The sequence below is a fragment of the Bos indicus x Bos taurus genome, chromosome 25 (assembly GCF_003369695.1).
Source record: "Bos indicus x Bos taurus breed Angus x Brahman F1 hybrid chromosome 25, Bos_hybrid_MaternalHap_v2.0, whole genome shotgun sequence".
In the NCBI taxonomy this organism is placed as follows: Eukaryota; Metazoa; Chordata; class Mammalia; order Artiodactyla; family Bovidae; genus Bos; species Bos indicus x Bos taurus.
Genome location: NC_040100.1, coordinates 6315343 through 6336932, shown reverse-complemented (window position 1 = coordinate 6336932; position 21590 = coordinate 6315343). Strand labels below are relative to the sequence as shown.

The 21590-nt window shown below is 45.2% G+C and overlaps 1 protein-coding gene across 8 annotated transcripts in view; it reads right to left on the bottom strand.

Moving 5' to 3' along the window:
* STAG3 (stromal antigen 3) overlaps positions 1 to 21590 on the bottom strand; it is a 31170-nt gene that overhangs the window by 8711 nt on the left and 869 nt on the right. For 2 of the 8 annotated variants that reach the window (XM_027527999.1, XM_027527995.1), the window contains exons 2-27: positions 21083 to 21228; positions 20476 to 20650; positions 18815 to 19003; positions 17447 to 17549; positions 16953 to 17066; positions 14088 to 14184; positions 13328 to 13404; positions 12844 to 13048; positions 12276 to 12427; positions 6019 to 6092; positions 4973 to 5096; positions 4384 to 4482; positions 4097 to 4176; positions 3667 to 3774; positions 3306 to 3420; positions 3048 to 3153; positions 2762 to 2865; positions 2431 to 2523; positions 2232 to 2321; positions 1775 to 1975; positions 1584 to 1654; positions 1404 to 1491; positions 865 to 945; positions 687 to 794; positions 374 to 542; positions 129 to 265 (exon numbers count right to left, since the gene is read on the bottom strand). In XM_027527999.1, the coding sequence (XP_027383800.1) occupies positions 129 to 265; positions 374 to 542; positions 687 to 794; positions 865 to 945; positions 1404 to 1491; positions 1584 to 1654; positions 1775 to 1975; positions 2232 to 2321; positions 2431 to 2523; positions 2762 to 2865; positions 3048 to 3153; positions 3306 to 3420; positions 3667 to 3774; positions 4097 to 4176; positions 4384 to 4482; positions 4973 to 5096; positions 6019 to 6092; positions 12276 to 12427; positions 12844 to 13048; positions 13328 to 13404; positions 14088 to 14184; positions 16953 to 17066; positions 17447 to 17549; positions 18815 to 19003; positions 20476 to 20650; positions 21083 to 21228 (3106 nt within the window). Of the gene's footprint in view, positions 1 to 128; positions 266 to 373; positions 543 to 686; positions 795 to 864; positions 946 to 1403; positions 1492 to 1583; positions 1655 to 1774; positions 1976 to 2231; positions 2322 to 2430; positions 2524 to 2761; positions 2866 to 3047; positions 3154 to 3305; positions 3421 to 3666; positions 3775 to 4096; positions 4177 to 4383; positions 4483 to 4972; positions 5097 to 6018; positions 6093 to 12275; positions 12428 to 12843; positions 13049 to 13327; positions 13405 to 14087; positions 14185 to 16952; positions 17067 to 17446; positions 17550 to 18814; positions 19004 to 19912; positions 21000 to 21082; positions 21322 to 21590 lie in introns of those variants that run through there. The other 6 variants (XM_027527996.1, XM_027527998.1, XM_027527997.1 and 3 more) reach the window with 6 other exon arrangements.

Sequence of the window (21590 nt, the reverse complement as noted above, 5' to 3'; positions counted from 1 at the left end):
CCGAACCACAGGCCTTCCCCTGACTTTTCCTTTAAGCTTGGTACTATCATTTCCCCCACCCTTTCTGTAGCGCTACAGGGTCTGAGGTCATGAGTCAGAGCTATACTCAGCCTGGCGCCCCGCTGTACCTTGCTGTAGTGCTTGAAAACATCCGAGGCCGCGTCCATCTCCAGCACCCCATAGAGCAACAGCTTGCAGAACCCAGCCAGGAGGCGGCGCCGCTGGTGCAGCTGCTCAATCTGTAAGTGATCCTCCTGGGAATGACCTGGCTCCCCCCAAGCACAGAGTGGAAGTGTCAGAATCACAATTCAGGCCCCCTGCCCTCCAAGCCCAAAGCAGGCCTGAGCCCCAAACCCTTCCCGAGCCCTGGTACCACCGCTCAGCTCCCCAGGCTGGATGAAGACATGGTCCATGAGGAAGCTGGCCAGCTCAGACTGCAGAGTGGCTTCAGGAATAAAGACAAGGGGCCTGAGGAACTCTCGTCCCCCTATAATCATCTGAGGGCTGAAGATGAGAAGCAGATCACTTAACAAGACAAAAGCCTGTTGGGGGAAAAAAGAGAATGCTTAAAAAGGACAGAAAAGTGACCATGACAGAAATTATATTGCTAAGTTCCCCTCAGAATGGGTTTCCCCAGACCATGGGAGCCGGGCTACAGACGATGTGCGTCCTTGACGAACGCTCACCTGCTCCTGGATCTCAGAATCCACATCTGAGAGGCAGCTCTGGCAGAGTTCGCAGAAGGCTACCATCCTGCCCTTCAAATCCAACAGCTGCTTCTGTGGAGACAACGACTTCAGGGGAAGGAATGAAGGAAGACACTGGTACTCCATTCCTGTTCCCCCTCCTCAGGCCCATATTCACCTGGGAAGCATCTGATCCAGAAATGTGGGTTAGTGTCCAAAGAATGGAAAAATAGACAAGAGTCAAGGCTGGCAGGGTCACCTGTAAGAACCACATGTTAAAAAGCAAAGATCAGTAGAGTAACGGGCAGGCGGGGAGACACAGACAGGCAGATACACATGAAGGAAAGAAGAAAAAAGCAGACCAGAAGAGAGAGAATGAGATGAGGAGACACCTACTTCCTTTTCTGGTGAGGAAAAAAGTGATTCTCGACAGTCTTCAGAGAATTCTGCCCTGAGCAGGAATGCCATCTCTTCCTGATTTAAAGTCTCCTATAATCCCTCAATATTATCCTTGACTCCCCAGAAGCCAGAGAGAATGACTGTTTTCAGGTGCTGGGAAAGTACATTCACTTCCGAGAGTGGGACAGAAGGAACGACACGCACGCTGGAGCTCTCATCCACTCCACACCCCTGGGACTGGAACCACCTGCAAGGCGGCCACCTGGGACACGGGGCCCCTAAGATTCCTGCTTCCACGTTTCCAACTTGTCTACTTGCCTGGTGAGGAACTTCTCCTGTGTCCACAGCCTTTCGGAGGAGTTGGTAGCAGGGCTCATAAAGCTCCCAGCGGGTTAGGTCGTGGGCACTTTGTGGGGGGTGGGGGGCGGAAGAGGGAAATGTTACACTGGAACGGACACCGGCAGGAATAGAAGAGGGAGCAGGCAGGGAGTTGCTCACTTGTAGAAGGCAGAGAGGCGCTTCAGAGTGGCTGCCAGACTGTACACCTCATCTTCATCTAGGAAGGACGACTGAGGAAAAAAGGAAGTCCATGTGGCATTTCCCCGAGAACTCGCGGATCCACACCCCCGTATCTCATGGCCTCTCCCACACAGGTCTGGGGAGTCCTGTCACATAGCCCTACTTCCAACCTGAAGCAGTTCTTCAAGCTCCTGCTGGAAGCGGTCGGTCAGGAGATCCACCAACTGGCTGCGGGCAAAGTCCACGCGGGTGAAAAATGTGAACTCAGGATTACACAGCAGATAGAGGGCGTGAGCGCCTGCCTCAAGCACCGCAGGCTCCGCATGCTTCACCACCACCTCCTGGAGCTGCTGCAGGAGCAGCTCCAGGTGCTGAGAAAGAAAGGTGGGAGAAGACAGTGTCGTGGGGGAGCTGGGGAAGAGAACTCCTCCTGAGGGGACTAGACACGGGGAGAAAGAAACAGCATTGACAACATTAAACTTCAAGGATAAGATGCCTAGGAGAAGGAAGGCTTATTGGTTTTTCTAGAATCCATGTCCTTAAGAAAAAGCAGGTACTGGCAGTAGAATCTTTGGCTCTGGGACAAAAGCAGCAAGCAAGAGGGAATGTGTCGTCCTCTCCCCTCACTTTCTCCAAGCGCCTGGTACAGTAGATGTTGAGGTCGAAGTAGTTGAGAAGCCGCAGCAGGGGAGCCACCTTCTCTGCATCAGCTGAGAACTGCGGTGATTCAGAGGGAAGCCTACTTACAACCTGCCACACTGCTAATTTGGAGGCCACTTCCTTCCACCCGCTCTTTCCCAGAGGCTGAGCGATGAGGCACCTCTACCTTGGCCAGGAGCTGGGGGAGCAGGGGGATGAGGTGCTCAGTCAGCTTCACCTTGTCATCGGCTTGGATCTTACGTTCTTTTGGGGTTAAGCCCTGAAATTAATCATTTGGGGATGGGGGAAAGGTGTATGTATGTGTATTCCTCTGCCTGATACTCTTATCTTCCTAGGAAGATAAGCAGCTGCCTTCAGATTTCTTTTGCTAGAAATGGAATTCTTCGAGAGGCTGAGGAAGGAGCACCCTAACCTAAGACTTGAGGGTAAGGACAGACAGTACCTGCCTGGATTTAACATTGCCAACAACCCTCACCCCCGCACCCCTCACGCTGTACCTTCTTCCCTGTGACCCGTCCCACAGGTGGGTGGCCCTCTGAAGCTTGCCGGACACTGGATACAAGAATTTCTATCAGCGTACTCTCTTGTACATCGCCCAGGTCTGGGTTGGCAGGCGGATGGAAAACACAGATTCATAGATTATCCACACCTGATCCCTAAGAACCCCCTCCATCACCCCCATCACCCATTACCTATGCCTTCTACAAGTCAGGAGAGAAATCTCTCCTGGTTTCCTACAAGGAGGGGAGAGGGCCCCTTCCCTGGCTACCAGCTGGCACATACTCTGGTCCTTCTCCAGCAGCAGGCTTGTCAGACTCTCCCAGTCCTTCAGCAGAGGCCCTGCACAGTCCCACAGGCTGTCAACTAAGTACGCGGCGTGGTCATGGAGCTGTGGGAGGAGGCAGGTGTTAAGTCACCGAAGCCGTATGTTAACACGCTAGAAGTGGCTCCCGATGAATCATTTCTCCACCGCGTGTAGAGCCAGCTCCCATCCTTCTCTACCTGCACATCTTAGCACAACAGCTCCTTTCCATACGTCACCTCACTCTCCACGAAAAAGGACAGCAGAAGGTAGAAGAAAGTCCTCTGGGGGCGTGGACTTCGGCGACGCTCTCTCCCGCCCACTGCTCTTGTCTCACACTCAGGGTAGAAGAGCCTGGTCGAAGGGGCAGAGGGAAAGGGCACAGCACAGGAGAAAGGAAGGAGTACAAGTTACCTTGGAGGGAGAGGATTAAAGGAGAAAGAGACAGAGCTAAGGAAAGTCTCCAGGGATTGAGGTGGGAAGGAGACACCAAGGGAGACTAATGGGTTGGGGAGGGGAGCTTAGAACAGCAGCAGAGGATGGAGAGAAACCAAGAGAAGACGGCGTTATAAAGAAACAAACAAAAGGAGCCCCACTCACTTCCAGTACAGAAACTCCCCTGCAGCAGAGGCCAGGGCTCTGTTAGAGGCGTACACGACAGGGTAGATGCTCTCGCAATCTGCATCCGTCAGCACCCCGTCCATGCTCCTGCCGGGAGAAAAGCAGAACGAGCAGGTGGATGTGGATGTCGTCCTCTGGCACAACCAAGGTTAGAAACATGGCAAAGCCAACAAGGATTAACTCACAAAGAACTTGCAAATAGAAGATTGGGAGACAGAGGGATATGGAGTTAGAGAAGATGGGAAATTTCCCCCCGGAGCTCTTGCAACTTGGGAATGATCTCGGTCTTTCAACCTGTACAGACAAGAGTCAACCTACAATGCGTGAAGGGAGAGAGACTCTGGAAGGGCCTGTCTGATACTGAAAAGATAACCCTGAGATCCCTGTCTCTCCACTGCCCAGGACTCACTTGAGTATAACTATCAGCAACCTAACGGCCTCCACTGCCACATCATACTCTCGGTCCATGACCATGGAAACCATCCGGTCCTGTAAGAAGGAGAACATCACTTAGTACCTCCTTGCATCCATCCCCAAACACCAACCTCTTAGAATCTGAGAGATTCCTAAAGAGGGGGTGTAGAAGCAGATACTGGGATAGCCACAGATACATAAAAGCAATACAAGTGGGAAAATGAGGTGCGGAAATGGGAACCACAGACAGGGCCAAGCACAGGAGCACGGTCCTGATTCTACCTTAAAGCGGCTGGTAAAGAGCTCCAGGCGCGAAGTCAAGTCTTGGTTGCCATACAGCCCTTTCAGAGCCTTCAAGCACTTCAGACGCACATCTCGATGCTACTGAGGAGAATGGAAATATGAATGACTCCTCCTCTACTTACCCCTACTGGATCTCCATACTTCCCTCTCAGGTTGCTCATCCTGGGCCTGGGTATCCTCTATATTGAAGACTCTGAGATGTCTCAAAAAGAATGAATGACTGTCTTCTCACTTAAAATCCCAAATTCTCCTTTTCAACAGAATTAAGCAATCCTGCTAAGAGGATCTTCTGGCTACCACCCCAGCACTTGTATCACCACCCTATCAGTAACTGTCTTGCCTTTTCATAGGCAAAGTCTTTCTTCCCTCAACTCTGTTTTAAGGCATTTACTCCCCTAAATATATCCTTCTCTCCCCTAACTTCTCTTACCCTCCCCAGGACTAGGGGAGTTTTGAGGTTCAGTGCCTTGATGAGTTCATCACTGATCACTAGTGAAACACCTAAGTGGCAAGACCAGGAAAAGCTGAAGCACCCTGGGGCAGGGAAGAGGACTGAGTCAACTCTCACCTTATCATGCAGGGTCCAGCCAATGTATTTTAAGTAGCTGTCAGTGAGGAAAGAGGTGCTGTAGCTCTGCATCCAAGACCCAATCTCCTCGATGCAGATAGCACGGATCTCAGGAAGGACATCCCTAGGCACAGAGAGAAAGCTGACCCTTTTCACCTTCTCTCCAAACTGACTTTCTATCCTAGCAGATATGTTTGTCACAGAAGAGTCTATTTTCTTGACTAAACATCAAGTACTAGCCCTTTCACTTCCTCGTCCCAATGTAAATAAAATACATTAAAAAGTGAACAGTTCCCTTCCGTAACCAATCGTTAAAACTTATCCTCTATGCCCCTTTTAAAAACTGATTTTGGAATCTTAACTATTGACCAAACTGTGTGTGGTGAACTGAGATACAGCTGATGTACAACATAAGTTTCAGGTGTACAACAGTGATTCATAATTCTTAAAGATTATGTTTTATTTATCGTAAGACGATCGGTTATATTCCCTATGTTATACAACATATCCACGTGTATGTGTTGATTCCACTTCAAGAAAAGATTAAATCAGCTGAAGGGTTCTGAAAAGGCAGAGGCTGAAATCTAGGTAAGAGTGAGACACAAACATGGACACTCTTTAACTTAATTCTACCAGCTATTTACCCAGTATAAAACTCCCCTGCCTTTAGCACAGTGAAAGGCAGGGTGAAGTGGGCTGGGGAAAGGCCGGAAGAACTGTAAACCCTCAGAAAGGCCCTGCTTTTGGCTCTCTCCTCTTGTCCTCTCAAGGCTCAAGCCCCATGAAGATGGGGGAGGGGAGGTCTTGGGCAAAGTTGGAGCAGAATAATACTCATCAATGCCTGATGCTCTTATCTTCCCTCCCAGAAGAGTTTATGCAATCCTTTGTAGGCAGGAATAAATTAAACCCAATTTGGAACATTTGTTAAAGAGTTTTTTCTGAGCTGTGGGACTACAGATAACAGGGTTAGGAGGGGACCTTGTTATTTCTATAGACTCCGTAACTGAGGACCCAGCTGCTTCAATGAAAGGAGCCCAGTAACTCACCTGTACCGATGTACAAAGACACCCCTGAAAAGGGCATTCATCATCCCTTCAATCTCCTCTTGATGCTCTTGAAGCTGGAGGATGGGGAGGAACAGGTCAATCTCTCATGTCCCCCAGCAGTATAAGGCCACAAAAATATTAGAAAAATATGACATTCACCTGTTTCCTATTAATTACAGGGCACAGTCTGAACCTCCTGTATCCTATGTTCCCTTTTAAACCTTTTTTTATTTTCAGGTCATGTGGCTTTATTTCCCACATGTTCACAATACTTCTATCTCCCCAAATCACTTTTTTCTCCATGTGAAAAATACACATCTATAAATAAGGTATGAAAGCTACAAGCCACTCTCCCTCTTTCCTTTGAGGGTATGGATTAGATACCTTAGAAAAGAATACCACCTACTCATCCACATGTGATACTGGATAGCCTGGTGAAGTTAGGCAGTCAGTAAGATACCTCTAAAATACAAAGCTGATGAGAAAGCTGGAGTTGGCAAATGAAAGTAATTAAGCTAATCAGTCTAAAGCAGAGAAAAAGAAAATGAAGCCAATAAGTTATCAGAATAGAAAAAGGTTAAACCTTCTAATTCTAAAAGAAGCTGTATAGTCAACTAATACTTCTGAGATTTGTTTTGAAAAAATATCCCTTCTGTGTCTTGTTATTTTGACCATCTTTGGCTATTCAGAGGTCCTAGCTGGTAGTTATACAAGTTTTTTACGAACATCAACTGGGGAAATTTTTTAAATAAATGCAATTTGTTTGATAAAAGAAATTGAACAAAAAAAGAGAAGGAAGAAATTAGATTCAGTTCAGTCGCTCAGTCGTGTCTGACTCTTTGCAACCCCATGAACTGCAGGATGCCAGGCCTCCCTGTCCATCACCAACTCCCGGAGTTCACTCAAACTCACATCCATCGAGTCGGTGATGCCATCCAGCCATCTCATCCTCTGACAGAATGTGGTCCACTGGAGAAGGTAATGGCAAACCACTTCAGTATTCTTGCCTTGAGAACCCCATGAACAGTATGAAAAGGCAAAATGATAGGATACTGAAAGAGGAACTCCCCAGGTCAGTAGGTGCCCAGTATGCTACTGGAGATCAGTGGAGAAATAACTCCAGAAACAATGAAGGGATGGAGCCAAAGCAAAAACAATACCCAGCTATGGATGTGACTGGTGATAGAAGCAAGGTCCAATGCTGTAAAGAGCAATACTGCATAGGAACCTGGAATGTTAGGTCCATGAATCAAGGCAAATTGGAAGTGATCAAACAGGAGATGGCAAGCGTGAATGTCGACATTCTAGGAATCAGCGATCTAAAATGGACTGGAATGGGTGAATTTAACTCAGATGACCATTATATGTACTACTATGGGCAGGAATCCCTTAGAAATGGAGTGGCCATCATGGTCAACAAGAGTCCAAAATGCAGTACTTGGATGCAGTCTCAAAAATGACAGAATGATCTCTGTTCATTTCCAAGGCAAACCATTCAATATTACAGTAATCCAAGTCTATGCCCCAACCAGTAACGCTGAAGCAGCTGAAGCTGAATAGTTCTATGAAGACCTACAAACCTTTTAGAACTAACACCCAAAAAAGATGTCCTTTTCATTATAGGGGACTGGAATGCAAAAGTAGAAAGTCAAGAAACACCTGGAGTAACAGGCAAATTTGGCCTTGGAATACGGAATGAAGCAGGGCAAAGACAAGAGTTTTGCCAAGAGAACACACTGGTCATAGCAAACACCCTCTTCCAACAACACAAGAGAAGACTACATGGACATCACCAGATGGTCAACACCGAAATCAGATTGATTATATTCTTTGCAGCCTAAGATGGAGAAGCTCTATATAGTCAGCAAAAACAAGACCGGGAGCTGACTATGGCTCAGATCATGAACTCCTTACTGCCAAATTCAGACTTAAATTGAAAAAAGTAGGGAAAACCACTAGACCATTCAGGTATGACCTAAATAAAATCCCTTATGATTATACAGTGGAAGTGAGAAATAGATTTAAGGGACTAGATCTGATAGAGTGCCTGATGAACTATGGACAGAGGTTTGTAATACTGTACAGGAGACAGGGATCAAGACCATTTCCATGGAAAAGAAATGCAAAAAAGCAAAATGGCTGTCTGGGGAGGCCTTACAAATAGCTGTGAAAAGAAGAGAACCAAAAAGCAAAGGAGAAAAGGAAAGATATAAGCATCTGAATGCAGAGTTCCAAAGAATAGCAAGAAGAAATAAGAAAGCTTTCCTCAGCGATCAATGCAAAGAAATAGAGGAAAACAACAAAATGGGAAAGACTAGAGATCTCTTCTGGAGAAGGCAATGGCACCCCACTCTAGTACTCTTGCCTGGAAAATCCATGGACGGAGGAGCCTGGTAGGCTGCAGTCCATGGGGTCGCGAAGAGTCAGACACAACTGAGCGACTTCACTTTCACTTTTCACTTTCATGCATTGGAGAAGAAAATGGCAACCCACTCCAGTGTTCTTGCCTGGAGAATCCCAGGGACGGGGGAGCCTGGTGGGCTGCCGTCTATGGGGTCGCACAGAGTCGGACATGACTGAAGCGACTTAGCAGCAGCAGCAGCAGCAGCATCAGAGATCTCTTCAAGAAAATCAGAGATACCAAGGGGACATTTCATGCAAAGATGGGCTCGATAAAGGACAAAAATGGTATGGACCTAACAGAAGCAGAAGATATTAAGAGGTGGCAAGAATACACAAAAGAACTGTACAAAAAAGATCTTCACAACCAAGATAATCACGATGGTATGATCACTCACCTAGAGCCAGACATCCTGGAATATGAAGTCAAGTGGGCCTTAGAAAGCATCACTACGAAGAAAGCTAGTGGAGGTGATGGAATTCCAGTTGAGCTATTTCAAATCCTCAAAGATGATGCTGTGAAAGTGCTGCACTCAATATGCCAGCAAATTTGGAAAACTCAGCAGTGGCCACAGGACTGGAAAAGGTCAGTTTTCATTCCAATCCCAAAGAAAGGCAATGCCAAAGAATGCTCAAACTACCACACAATTGCACTCATCTCACACGCTAGTAAAGTAATGCTCAAAATTCTCCAAGCCAGGCTTCAGCAATACATGAACTGTGAACTTCCAGATGTTCAAGCTGGTTTTAGAAAAGGCAGAGGAACCAGAGATCAAATTGCCAACATCTGCTGGATCATGGAAAAAGCAAGAGAGTTCCAGAAAAACATCTATAAGTGACTATGCCAAAGCAATTAGAATAGTGATTCTCAGTTTGGGGTTCCCACAGGACTTTAGCAAAGTCTGAAGACAGTTTTGTTTATTACGACCTGGGTACTACCGCCACCTAGTGGATACAGGCCAGGGATGCTGTGGGTTTGATCCCTGGGATGGGACGATCCCCTGGGGGAGGAAATGGCAACCCACTCCAGTATTCTTGCCTGAAAAATCCCATGGACAGAGAAGTCTGGGAGGCTACAATCCATGGTGTTACAAGGAGTTGGACACAATTGAGCACATCTGCTGAAACAATGCCAGGACAGCCTCCTAAATGGCATTGTTGAGAAACGCTAGACTAGATGTTATCTGTTACCCTAACAGGTAACAGGGAAGCAGAATTGCAAGGCGACATTCTTGAAGACAACTGACCCAACTCAATAAATCAATATCCTGAGGGGAAAGTGGAGGCCGGGGCAGAGGTTCTGTACAAGATTAAGAGAGACTTAAGAAACACAAAAGACCAAATGAAATGCACAATCCTTAACTAAGCCACAGTCTGGCTGGAATTAACCAGATATAAAAGACATGGAAACAGTGAGAGATTTTATTTTCTTGGGCTCCAAAATCACTGCAGATGGTGACTGCAGCCATGAAATTAAAAGATGCTTGCTCCTTGGAAGACTAGCTATGACCAACCTATACAGCATATTAAAAAGCAGAGACATTACTTTGCCAACAAAGGTCCATCTAGTCAAAGCTATAGTTTTTCCAGTAGTCATGTATGGATATGAGAGTTGGATTATAATGAAAGCTGAGCACCAAAGAATTGATGCTTTTTAACTGTGGTGTTGGAGAAGACTATTGAGAGTCCCTTGAACTGCAAGAAGATCCAACCAGTCCATCCTAAAGGAGATCAGTCCCGAGTGTTCATTGGAAGGACTGATGCTGAAGCTGAAACTCCAATACTGTGGCCACCTGATACAAAGAACTGACTCACTGGAAAAGACCCTGATGCTGGGAAAGACTGAAGAAAGGAGAAGGGGACAACAGAGGATGAGATGGTTGGATGGCATCACTGACTTGATGGTCATGAGTTTGAGCAAACTCTGAGAGTTGGTGATGGAGAAGTCTGGAGTGCTGCAGTCCATAGGGCTGCAAAGAGTTGGACATGACCGAGCAACTGAACTGAAAAGGCATTTTGGGGACAAATGGAAATTTTTAAATAGGAGTTGGGATTAGAAAATATTAGGGAATCACTGTTAATGTTTTTGGATAGGAAAACAGTATAATACAGGAACATGTTTTTTTAGAGGACATATTCAAATCTTTAGGTTAAAATATCCCCAGGTGGCACTAGTGGTAAAGAATCTGCCTGCCAATTCAGGAGGTGCAAGAGATGCGGTTCGATCTCTGGGTTGGGAAGATGCCCTGACGTTAAGAAATGGAAGCCGGCTCCAGTATTCTTGCCTGGAAAATTCCATGGACAGAGGAGCCTGGAGGGCTACAGTCCATGGGGTCGCAAAGAATCGGACATGACTGAGCACACACATACACATCCACAATTTAGTAAAAATACCAGGGAAAAAAAAGTAGATGAAGTATAGTGAAATATACGACTGAGTGATTGAACGAAATAATAGTTGTTAAATCTAGATAGTTCATATGTTGTGTTCATTCTACCAATATATCTTTTTGAACATTTGAATATTTTCAAAATTAAAGAAAAAGGAAAAGAGAGGAAAGGAAGAAAGGTGGGTCTATCAATACCAAATTTTACGTTAAGTCAAAAAGGGAGACTGATAAAAGGCCATTGGCTATAGGGATTAAGAAGTTACTGGTTTGGAGAGAGAAATTGGAAAGGAAAAAATGGGTATAGAAGCTAGGTAGCAAAAAGGATTCAGCTGGATATTAAGGAAGGAAGGAAATACTAAAAGGATAGAAATGGAGTAACTGATAGAGAAGGATTAAGGATAGATTCAAACGCTTATATACAGTTATAACTGGAAAGAGGAAACCATTGGGGAGGGAGAAATTAAAGACAGAAAAGTAAAACTACAACTGATGAAGCAAGAGCCAGAGAAGTCCCAATAAAACAATCACACGAGTGTATATAAGATTTGAGACAGATTTAATACATATACTATTTAAGATCACACTGACAGTGAAAACAGCAAAAGAGAATCCGGGAAGTAGAACATTCCCTCCTCTAATGATTTAGCATGGAAGAGATCTTTGATGAGAGCTGGAAAACAGTCAGTTGGCACAGTTAGACATGGTGAGTCCTGCCAACCTCATGGTTGGGGAGGTCTCAGATACTCTGGAGAAGTAAGGGGAAAATCAGTGTTAAGTTTCATGACATACACAGCTGTTTGAAGGTTTACACAGTGTAAGAGATTTTGTTGGGGGTTATGTCCTCTGGTGGTGGTCTTCAGGTTTAAAAGGAATCAAAGCAAGTACCTACTACGTGCCTGGGTAGGCAATTTACTCGTCTCATTTAGTCATCACAAAAACAATTACCTCCTTTTGAAAGGAAAGGACGCTGAAGCTTAGAGGTTACATAAGGCCATGGAGCTAGTAGCTAACTGGAACAGAATTTAAATCCAGGAGTGAACGACAGGCCTGTGTCCTTTCCATTCCTTGAAAACTTGGCCTCCTCCACCAGCAGTTGGCCTCCCAGCACTCCTGCATACCATACACTTGAGATGAAAGTCAATGCTTAATTCCTTGCACAAGATGCAGGCCCAACACTTAAATACTTGTGATAATGAACGCAGACAATAGAAACTGAGCAAAAGTGGAACTACAGAGAACTTTTAAAATTTACTCTAACTAGAAATGCTCTCTTGAGCCCAAATCCCAGAAACAAGCTGAACATACAATGACCTCTAACAGGATGGGTCTATTAAACTACTGCCAAACTCCATCATCACAGTCTGAAAGCTTGCCTGGGAGAGAGAAGCTTGGGGGCTGATAAGGCGGTGTGATAAGCAGCTGTGATGGAAGCGCGGGAGCAGAGCAGGAGGCAGGGAAACAGCTCACCTCTCTGCGTTTCTCCAGCAGGCTCTCGAGGCGCTCAGGCGCTCTCTGTCCCGGGCCCTTGTTCCGTTCAGCCTCGTACTGACGCTGATTGTTGTCCTTGTGCAGACTCAGCTGGAGGGCAACTCTTACCAGGGAGGTCATCAGCTTCATGGCTTGAGTCAGTAAAAACAAGGTAAGAAAATCATTAAGTCAGAGGAGGGATGGTATGTTCAAAAAAGAAGGAAAAAGGAGCAGTGAAAAAGAAAAGCTAGAGCAGGGTGACCCTAAAATCCTAAGACTCACTGTTCTGGAGTGGGCTTTTTCTCTCCCTCTTTTGGGCTGCTTTTAATCCTTAGCCTGTTCTCAGTGAGCTCTGAGAAACATGTTAAAGCTGGAAACTGTCACTGTGATCCACCCCTTTTAACAATCCCACTAGTGAGAAACTGGATGAAGGTTCAGGACAAAATAAGCATGACCCTGAAGTAAACAGCTAGAATGCAGGCAGGAAAGATGACCCAGGACTAGAGAACAGAGGGAAGTTCTACCAACCCCCATGAGAACACTTACAGAGTTAACAGTGACTGCTTACCAGCCAGGGTGCTGGTGTGACGGAAGGCACGGACCTGGGAGTCTGAGAGGCCAGTGAGCAGGGAGATGAGGTTGTCCATGGGGAAGCCATCGTAGAGGAGGCCGTACTGGCACTGGTAGACCAATGTCCTCACAAATTCACAGAAGCTTCCCTGGAACTTCTTCCAGGATGGGCCTGAAGCTGTCAGAGGATAGTCTCCTGAATCCTAAAGAAGAGTTCATGAAAAAGATGGGAGAGTTACTACCAGATCCATGGAGTCACAGAGACTGGATGTCAAAACCCAACCATATAGTAAAAAAATATATATCTTATTCTCAACTCTGTAGGCATATTCGGATAATGTGTATAGGTCCCTTTTGCTCCCAAGAGATTAAATCCCTCCTTCCAAAAGCTATCCTATTTCCCAGAATCGAAAAGAAGAGGGTAATGGGCCTTGTATTTTGCAATAACGGTGGCTAGAGAATCCTGGATAGTCTTCCTCCACCTCATTAAACTGTTCGGTTAGGTGCCGGATGATCTCTGAGTTAGACATCTTCTTGAACATCTCAGGGGTCACAGTGCCTGAGGAATGGAGATGAGATACTTAGAAGGGAAATAACAGATACCATGACCATTTACATAAACATTTGAAGATGATCTTAAAAATATACTGAAAAGAGCTCAGGTGGGGAATCAGAAGACCAGAATCCTAGTCATAAATGTGCTACCATCTAACTGGAATATCTGATATAAGGCAACCTGTCTAGAAAACCCCAGGGAATCAAACAGCAGAAAACTACAGTTAAAAAGAAATATTCCAAACAAAAAGAAAGCAAGAAAACTATGCCAGGTTCTTATAATACAACCTGCAGTCTTATAAGACTATCTGCCCCAGTAAATTAGGTCATGGCCTTTGGGGACCTGGGGCCACAGTTTCAGTAGAGAAATATGAGATGAAATGGCTTAGAAATAAGGGATAAGAAAAGATTATTTAGAGGAAAGAAAGGTCTGATGGTCCAAATCTGTAAACATCATCACTTTAGTATGTTTATTTTTCTCCAAAGGATTCTGTCTCCAAACCAATACATTCCATTACTGGATCACTTCCCTATTTACCAATCAACAGTGTAGTTGATACTAGTTAAATAAAGGAAACTTTTCTTACACTTTACCCTCTCTTTTTAGGAATGCCTAATCCTACTCATATTCACAAAGAAAAAGTTTTATGAGAAAGGCTGGGGGTTAGAAAAGGGTAGTTTCCTCACCTTTACATCCACAAGACCGGATGAAAAAGTTAACGAGCTCCAGGAACGCTGCATCCTGGTCTTGCTTGTAGCTATCCAGCCACTCATCGACCAAAGACTAGGAAAACAGTGTGGGTAATTTCTATTTCTGGCAATATGATAGACTAGAAATTCTGTATAAGCTTCCTAACTGAAACATCTAAACTTCTGATTAAAATATTAAAAACATCTTTTAAAATGATGTACTACTAAACGAGAATGAAAGGTAGAATTCCATAAAACCAAAAATGGAAGTGAAGGTAGCAATTCTGGGAGATAAGCAAGCTGACTTTTGCTGAGGGTCTACTAAACCCCGGGAACCCTAACTTTCTGTCCAGATGGATGCATAGAATGTAGAGCACAGGAGACAAAGGCTAAAGGGCTTCCAAAGAGAGTAGTCCAAAAGGAGGCTCCTGCAAAGAGGCATACCTTCATGAAAGCAAGAATGAGAAATAGATTTACAGGTCTGAAGGGAAGCAAGACAACTAGCTTGTTATGACCTTAGTGTGGGGTAGAAGAAAAAAAGAATTGTTCCTTCAGAATTCATAACCATAAGCCAGTCCTCACATCTGGATTTGCAGTCCAGATCCACCTTACCAATAAAATCAAAATAATTTCAATCAGAATTTAATTAAAAGTGATTCTTCAGACTTCCCTGGTGGTCTAGTGGTTAAGAATCCACCTGCCAATGCAGGGGACACGGATTCAGTCCCTAGTCTGGGAATATTCCACATGCCATGGGGCGAATAAACCTATGCATGCCACAACTACAGAAACCTGCACTCCACGGCCCGTGCTCTGCAACCAGAGAAGGCACCACAATGAAAAGCCTGCGCACTGCAACTAGAGAGCAGCCTCTGCTTGCCACCACTAGAGAAAGCCTGCACCCAGCAACAAAGACCCCAACAAAGAAACAAGCACTAAAACTAACAACTAGCCGACAGACAGACAGAATTACACTCACAGGCTTCAAACACGGAAGTTACCACAGATTATAAAATTATTATTTCCATGATTAAATAAAATAGAAGCTTGAAAATACAAGAAAGAACAATTAACTTTGGAAAGGGGTCAAACAAAATGTGTAGAAGTGCATGATATAATAAATAAAATTTGAAATTTCAATGAATGGATTAAAAACAGATTGGATACAGCACAACATGAGTGAAGTAGAAAATTAAGTCAAAGACTTAATATAGCCCAGAGAGACAAATAAAAATAAGGAAAAAAGTTATTAAGACATGGAAAAGAGCAAGAATTTCTAATGATGTCTAATTGAATTCCAGAAGGAGATTAACAGAATGAGAAAGAGGCAACATTGAAAAAGAATTCTGCATAGTTGTCAAAAGACACCAGTCCTCAGAGCCTGGAACCTAACTGACCTCAAGCATGAAAAGAAAAGTTTATACCTCTGAACATCTGATAATACATAAGAACACAAAAGCAAAACAGTCTTGAAAACTGTTAAAGTAAAAAAAATTACTTACAAAGGACATGCATTTAACATTTACAAACAAAAGCATTTACAAGTTAGATGTGCACAAAAACAGTCCCAGCTGTATATGGTTATTAAATTAAATCAAACATTAAAAATGTAGTTCCTCAGTCACACCAGCCACATATCAAAAATCCATATGTGGCTGGTGGAATACTGTACCAGACAACAGTGATACAGACATCTCCAGCATTAGAGAGTGTTGCATTAGACAGCACTTAGACTGATTGCTGATGTTCAATAGCAATACAGGAAGTTAGAAGGCAGTGGAATAATCTTTTTAATGTGCCGAAAGAAAAGTCATCTTAGAATTTGATACCCAGCAACCTTTTGAGAACAAGGGTAAAAGACATTTATACAAGCAAACAATGAGTTTGTTAATAAACTCTATCTAAAAGAAATTTTAAAACATAAAACTTTGGACAGCAAGAGAATGATTCTGTGTGGAAGATTTCTGATTTGAAAGGAAATGATGCAACTATTAGAGTTTGCATACTGCAATGAAGATTGAAGATCCTGAGAGCCGCAACTAAGACCCAGCACAGTCAAATAAATATTTTTTAAAAGAAGAAATGATGAACAAAAAATGATTAAAATGTAGATAAGTATAAACAAACATTATTTAAAACAATGATGTCTACTTGGAAGAGAAGGACAGGACAGAACTAAAACACTGTACAACAAACAGCATGTAAGGGGACTTCCCTGGCAGTCCAGTCATTAGGATTCTGCACTTCCACTGTATGGGGCACGGGTTCAGTCCCTGGTCAGGGAACTAAGATCCCGAAAGTCATTTGGCACTGCCAAAAAAAAAAAAAAACCCAAACAGTATGTAAACTGTAAGGTCTAACTGGAATTAAAATGTGCTTAGGTTCTTGTATGAGATAAAACATTCAAAAGGAAAAAAGAGAAGAGGAAAGAGAAACAGAAAAGGCAAGATAAAGCGAAACCACTTAAGATGGTAGAAATAAATTGAAAAATATCAGTACTGACAATAAATATGAATCAATCTCTCTTATTAAAGGAGACACAGGCAGAGTGGATAGGTATAATTGTCAAAGTGGAGCTAAAAGTGACAGGGGTGAACACGTCGCCACCCGAATCCAAGCTGCTTCTCTAAATTATCCAATGCCTTTCCTTGCCCCTCCCATCAATCAATAAAGGCAAGACCTACCCTCATCTGTGATAGTATTAGGAAAGGAACATTCCCCCTCATGCAAGATCTCCCTTACATCACTCTACGGATTCACCCTGTGGCCTAATCTGCCTCTCTTGATACCAGTTATGTTCACTAAATCAAGTTTGTACCATCTGTTCTTATCACTCCACCAGCGTGAGATACTCTGTTTTACCTGCATGTCACTTTTGGCACCTTTCACAGCATCAAAGAGATCACTGGCTGGTGGCTCTGACTCTTTCTGACCATTAGCACGTACTGTTTGGGACCTCTTCTTTGGAAGTTTTGCCTAGTTAGTAATAAGAAATCATGAATGTTTTTAAAAAGTAAAAGTGACATTAACACTTACTCTCATCAAAATCACAGTTAGGCTTAAGCTGCTAATTCCACAGCAGAGTTTGAGTTACTGTCTCAGCTTAGAAATCAAGGATTTTTATATTATAAACTTTATTATTTCTAGCCTTATCTCCTTTTAAAAGTTCCTTAACCCCATTCCTGTTCCTCTATACCCTAATACTGTATTCTCTGCTCTTCAAAATCTGCCTTCTTTCTACTTCTGTCCCTTAATACTCTTTAAGCCCTGTCCTTTCATCAAGCATGTCACCTGAGCCTCTTCTAGGTTTTCTTTAGCTGCTTTCCAGACCAGGTTCAAAAACAAAACTGACTCACTGGGGTTGGTTTGAGTGGACGTTTTGCTGCTCTCTTCTTCCCATTTCGTCTCAAGCTGTCTTCGAAATCACTGCCTTCACCAGCTGACAAAGATTCACTATCCCTATGAAGGAGTGTGGTTCTGCTTAGATACAACACCCTAGTCCCTATATATAAAAGGATAAATGAATTATAATTTCTCTAACTATACACCCCTCTCCATGAGAAAAATATATTCAGATTTTAAGGAGAGATGAGCTGACTGTTGCCAGGAAGTAGAGACAATGTCTTAAAGGAAAACTTTCACTTAAAGAAAGCATTGGAAATGAAGAATGAGGCACTGAGGGAGATGAAGCACAACTCTTTCCTGCTGCTGCTGCTAAGTCGCTTCAGTCGTGTCCTACTCTGTGTGACCCTATGGACAGCAGCCCACCAGGCTCCTCTGCCCACAGGATTCTCTAGGCAAGAACACTGGAGTGGGTTGCCATTTCCTTCTCCAAACTCTTTCCTAATATCCACATTAAAAAAAAAGATATTCACGTAGGCAGTCAGGGGGATAACTGCTGTGCAGAGAAAAATTAGCATGGGTCAGGAAATCGTGTTTGATTAATACTAATACACAAACAGGAGATTAATATGTGCCTGGTGTTAAATTTCAGCCCTTAAAACAAATTCACCTCTTACTGATTAAAATGTACAAAATATATATAACCTGGTCCTAAACAGCACAATGATTTACAAGAGACTAATAAAATTACCAGGAGATATATAACTGAAATATAAACTTTAAAAATAGTGAATCATTATGCTGTATATCTGAAACTTATATAATATCATGCATCAACTATACCTCAATAAAAAAAATTACCAGGGGATAAATTAGACCTTGTATGAGACTTTTTTTTTCCTGGAAAGATTAAAAAAACAATTTTTTTAACCCAGGATGTACTCTTATAACTGTCACAGAATAAGCTCATAAATGCTAACAGGTGATGACTTGTTTCTATAACCCTAAATGAAGGAATTACAGGACACCAACTAAAAAGGATATACTAGTTTTCTGGCACCAAATAAAGAACTCATTTCCCTTTCCCCCATGTCTGGGCCCTTACCAGAGGCTGTCCCTGTTGAACATACAAACGTGTTCAAGAAAAGTTTAGACAAGATGGATGATGGATTTATAACAGGATGGATTATTCTCGAGGCTTCCAACACCTAGGGCAGCAGAAAGGCACCCAGCAGAGCTAGCGGCAGGCGTGGGTCACAGTTCTGAACCAGCACAGCATCTCCTAGCGTTTCCCAGTCACACATGTGTTGCCAGTTTGCTCGTTTGGAAAATGAAAATGGGAAAAACCTGAGGACGACGCATTTCTCACCAACTCCACTCACCCCTCTGAAGTCTGCTTCGAGTCCCCGTCATCGCAGGGCATAGCGACAGACACAGAAGAACTAGAAGCAGCAGACACGCTCCTCCGTCCACCCGCTACCGCTCTGCGCAGCGGCGAGGACGTGCTGCTCGGGGAGGAGGAGCTGTGGTACCGGGAGGACGACGACCGAAGGGTGGGCATGGTGGTCCAGCTTCGGGAAAAAGGGAAAAGGGAGGAAGGCGTCCTGACCCACCACGTCTCCATTCCCAGCTCCAACGATCCCCCTTCTTTACATGGGAATGGCTCTGGAACTCAGGGAGTGGGGGTAGGGGGCGCAAAATTAGAGGGATAATACACTGTAGATCAACTATACGTCAATTAAAAAAAAAACAAACAGAAAAGCACAGCTTTATAGATAAACCATAAAGGAAAAGAATAAAAAAATTTTTTTAATGTGTATGTTTTGGACTTTCCCGCCGGGTCCAGTGGTTAAAACTTCACCTGCCGATGGGGGTGGGGGGTGGGCGGGCAGCGGTTCTATCCCTGGTCAGGGACCTAAGATACCACATGCCTCCCAGCCAAAAAACCAAAACATAAAACAGAAGCAATACTGTTACCAATAAACACTTTAAAAATGGGGCTTCCCTGGTAGCTCAGTGATAAAGAATCCGCCAGCCAGTGCAGGTGGCATGGGTTCCATCCCTGGTCCAGGAAGACCCCACATGCTGTTGGGCAGCTAAGCCCATGCGCCACAATTAAGGAACCTGTGCTCTAGATCCCAGGAGCCGCAACTACTAAAGCCCATTTGGCCTAGGGCCTGTGCTCCCCAACAAAAGAAGCCACCGCAATGAGAAGCCTTGGTACCGCAACTAAAAAGTAGCGCCTACTCGCGACAACTAGAGAAAAGCCTTGGCAGAAACGAAGGCCCAGCCAAAAATATATAACGAATTATTTTTTAAAGACTTCAAAAATAATCCACAGCAAAAATAAAATGCATGTCTGTGTATAACTGAGTCACTTTGCTGTACAGCAGAGATTGGCACAAGTTTTTTTTTAAAATACGTCAATTAAAAAAAAAAAAAAAAAAAAAAGCCTAAAAAACAACCGAGAGGGTCCTGACCCAAGGCATCAGGAAGTTAAAGACGCCACCGTCCCAACGCCATCCTTGGGTTTGAAGGTGCTCCCCAAGCGTCGACCAAGGCACACACCAGGGTAGTTTAACACACCCTTCTCTCTCTCCACGATTCAGAGGAGAGAATCATGTGAAACGGAACCAGCTCCCACGGGGAAAACAAAAGACAAGAAAAATAAGAAAATAACCCCCCATCCCCCTACAAAGGCACATAAACTTCCATTCCTGCAACGTTACAACCTGCCCCCCGACAAGGACCAGACTGGGACGCGCTTAACGATTTGGGGCTGGAGGCGCCATCAAAACCGGGCCGGAAACGCTGAAGGAGTCACGGAAAGCTCTCGTTCTCCACTTCTCCAGAAGACAGGCTCTGTAGCCCAGCCTGGGCTAGTTTATTTGGGTTACAGAGCCGTCTAACCGCTCGAGTGATTATCTGTCTTCCGGGGCTGGGATTCCTGGCCTCTGTGGAAGAAGCCATGGGGGAGGGAGGGTCTTCTCTCAGGACTGGAGAGCGGGGGACGGGGAACGCCTGGGTGAAAGGGGAGCCTCACTGTGACAGCCCGGGACAGCGACTTCTGGCCGAGCAGCGTTGAGGAAAAGTCACCGTCTCGGGTCCCTTTAGTTCTCTGTGGTCACGCCCCCGTCCCTTTGGGTGGCAGACGAATCCAGAAAAACGCGGGAAGGCGCGAAGCCTGTCGTGCGCAGGCGCGAGCCCAACGGCTCGTCCTAGGGTTGCAAGTTGCCGCGAGACTTGAGCGTGTGCCAGCTCGTGCTCACCACGTTCTAGCCACGCCACTCCAGCAGCCTCGTGCGGCCACGAGCTCTCTAGATTGCAGCCGTATCACGTGGGCTCCCGCGCGCTGGCCACCTGCTTTAACTCGGCTCCTCCTGGCTCCGCCCCAGCCCGGCCCCCAAATTCCCCCTCTATTGGCTGGGCTTCACACTGCCCTAGTAGTAACTCCTTTAATCTGGCTTCTCAACTACCATAGGCTGGATTCCACCTAGGCCCCGCCTTTAGATGTAGATAGCCACGCCTCAGAGGAAGACCACACCCCTCCCCTAACCTCCTAGTCCTGCCGAGTCCCGCCCCGCGGCCGAGCTTCCCCAGTACATTGGCTTCATTTCTCCTTGACCCCGCCCCTAAACTCGGCTCCTTACCATTATTGGCGGGGCCCCGCCCCGGGCCCCGCCTCCTGTCCGGCTCCCCGCTCCCATTGTCTCGGCAGATGCCGCCTTGGTCCAGCGATCGTGGTCCCGGTTCACTTTTCGGAGGTCGCGCTCTTTCTCTGGCCGGCGGGACAGTCCTGTGGCAGAGAACCGGCTTTTTGAGTTCGGGCGGCTCTTCTTTCCTCCTTACGACCCACTTTGCGGTCCCAAGGTGGCAGCAGCAGCTATGTACGCGCTGCGCTCTCTTCTGCTTCTGCTGTTGCCCCTCTGTCCCGGTCCTGGTCCTGGACCCGGTATCGAGGCAAAGGTCACCCGGAGTTGCACTGAGACCCGGCAGATTCTGGGGGCCCGGGGATATAGCTTAAGCGTACTCCCTCCCGCCCTGATCTCAGGTGAGGAGAAAGAGGGAGACTAGAGAATTGGGGGCGAGGGAGGGGGCGGGGGCCGGTCCTCCCCATCTCACAATAACTCTCTTCCCTTTCAGAGTGGCCGTTATAAT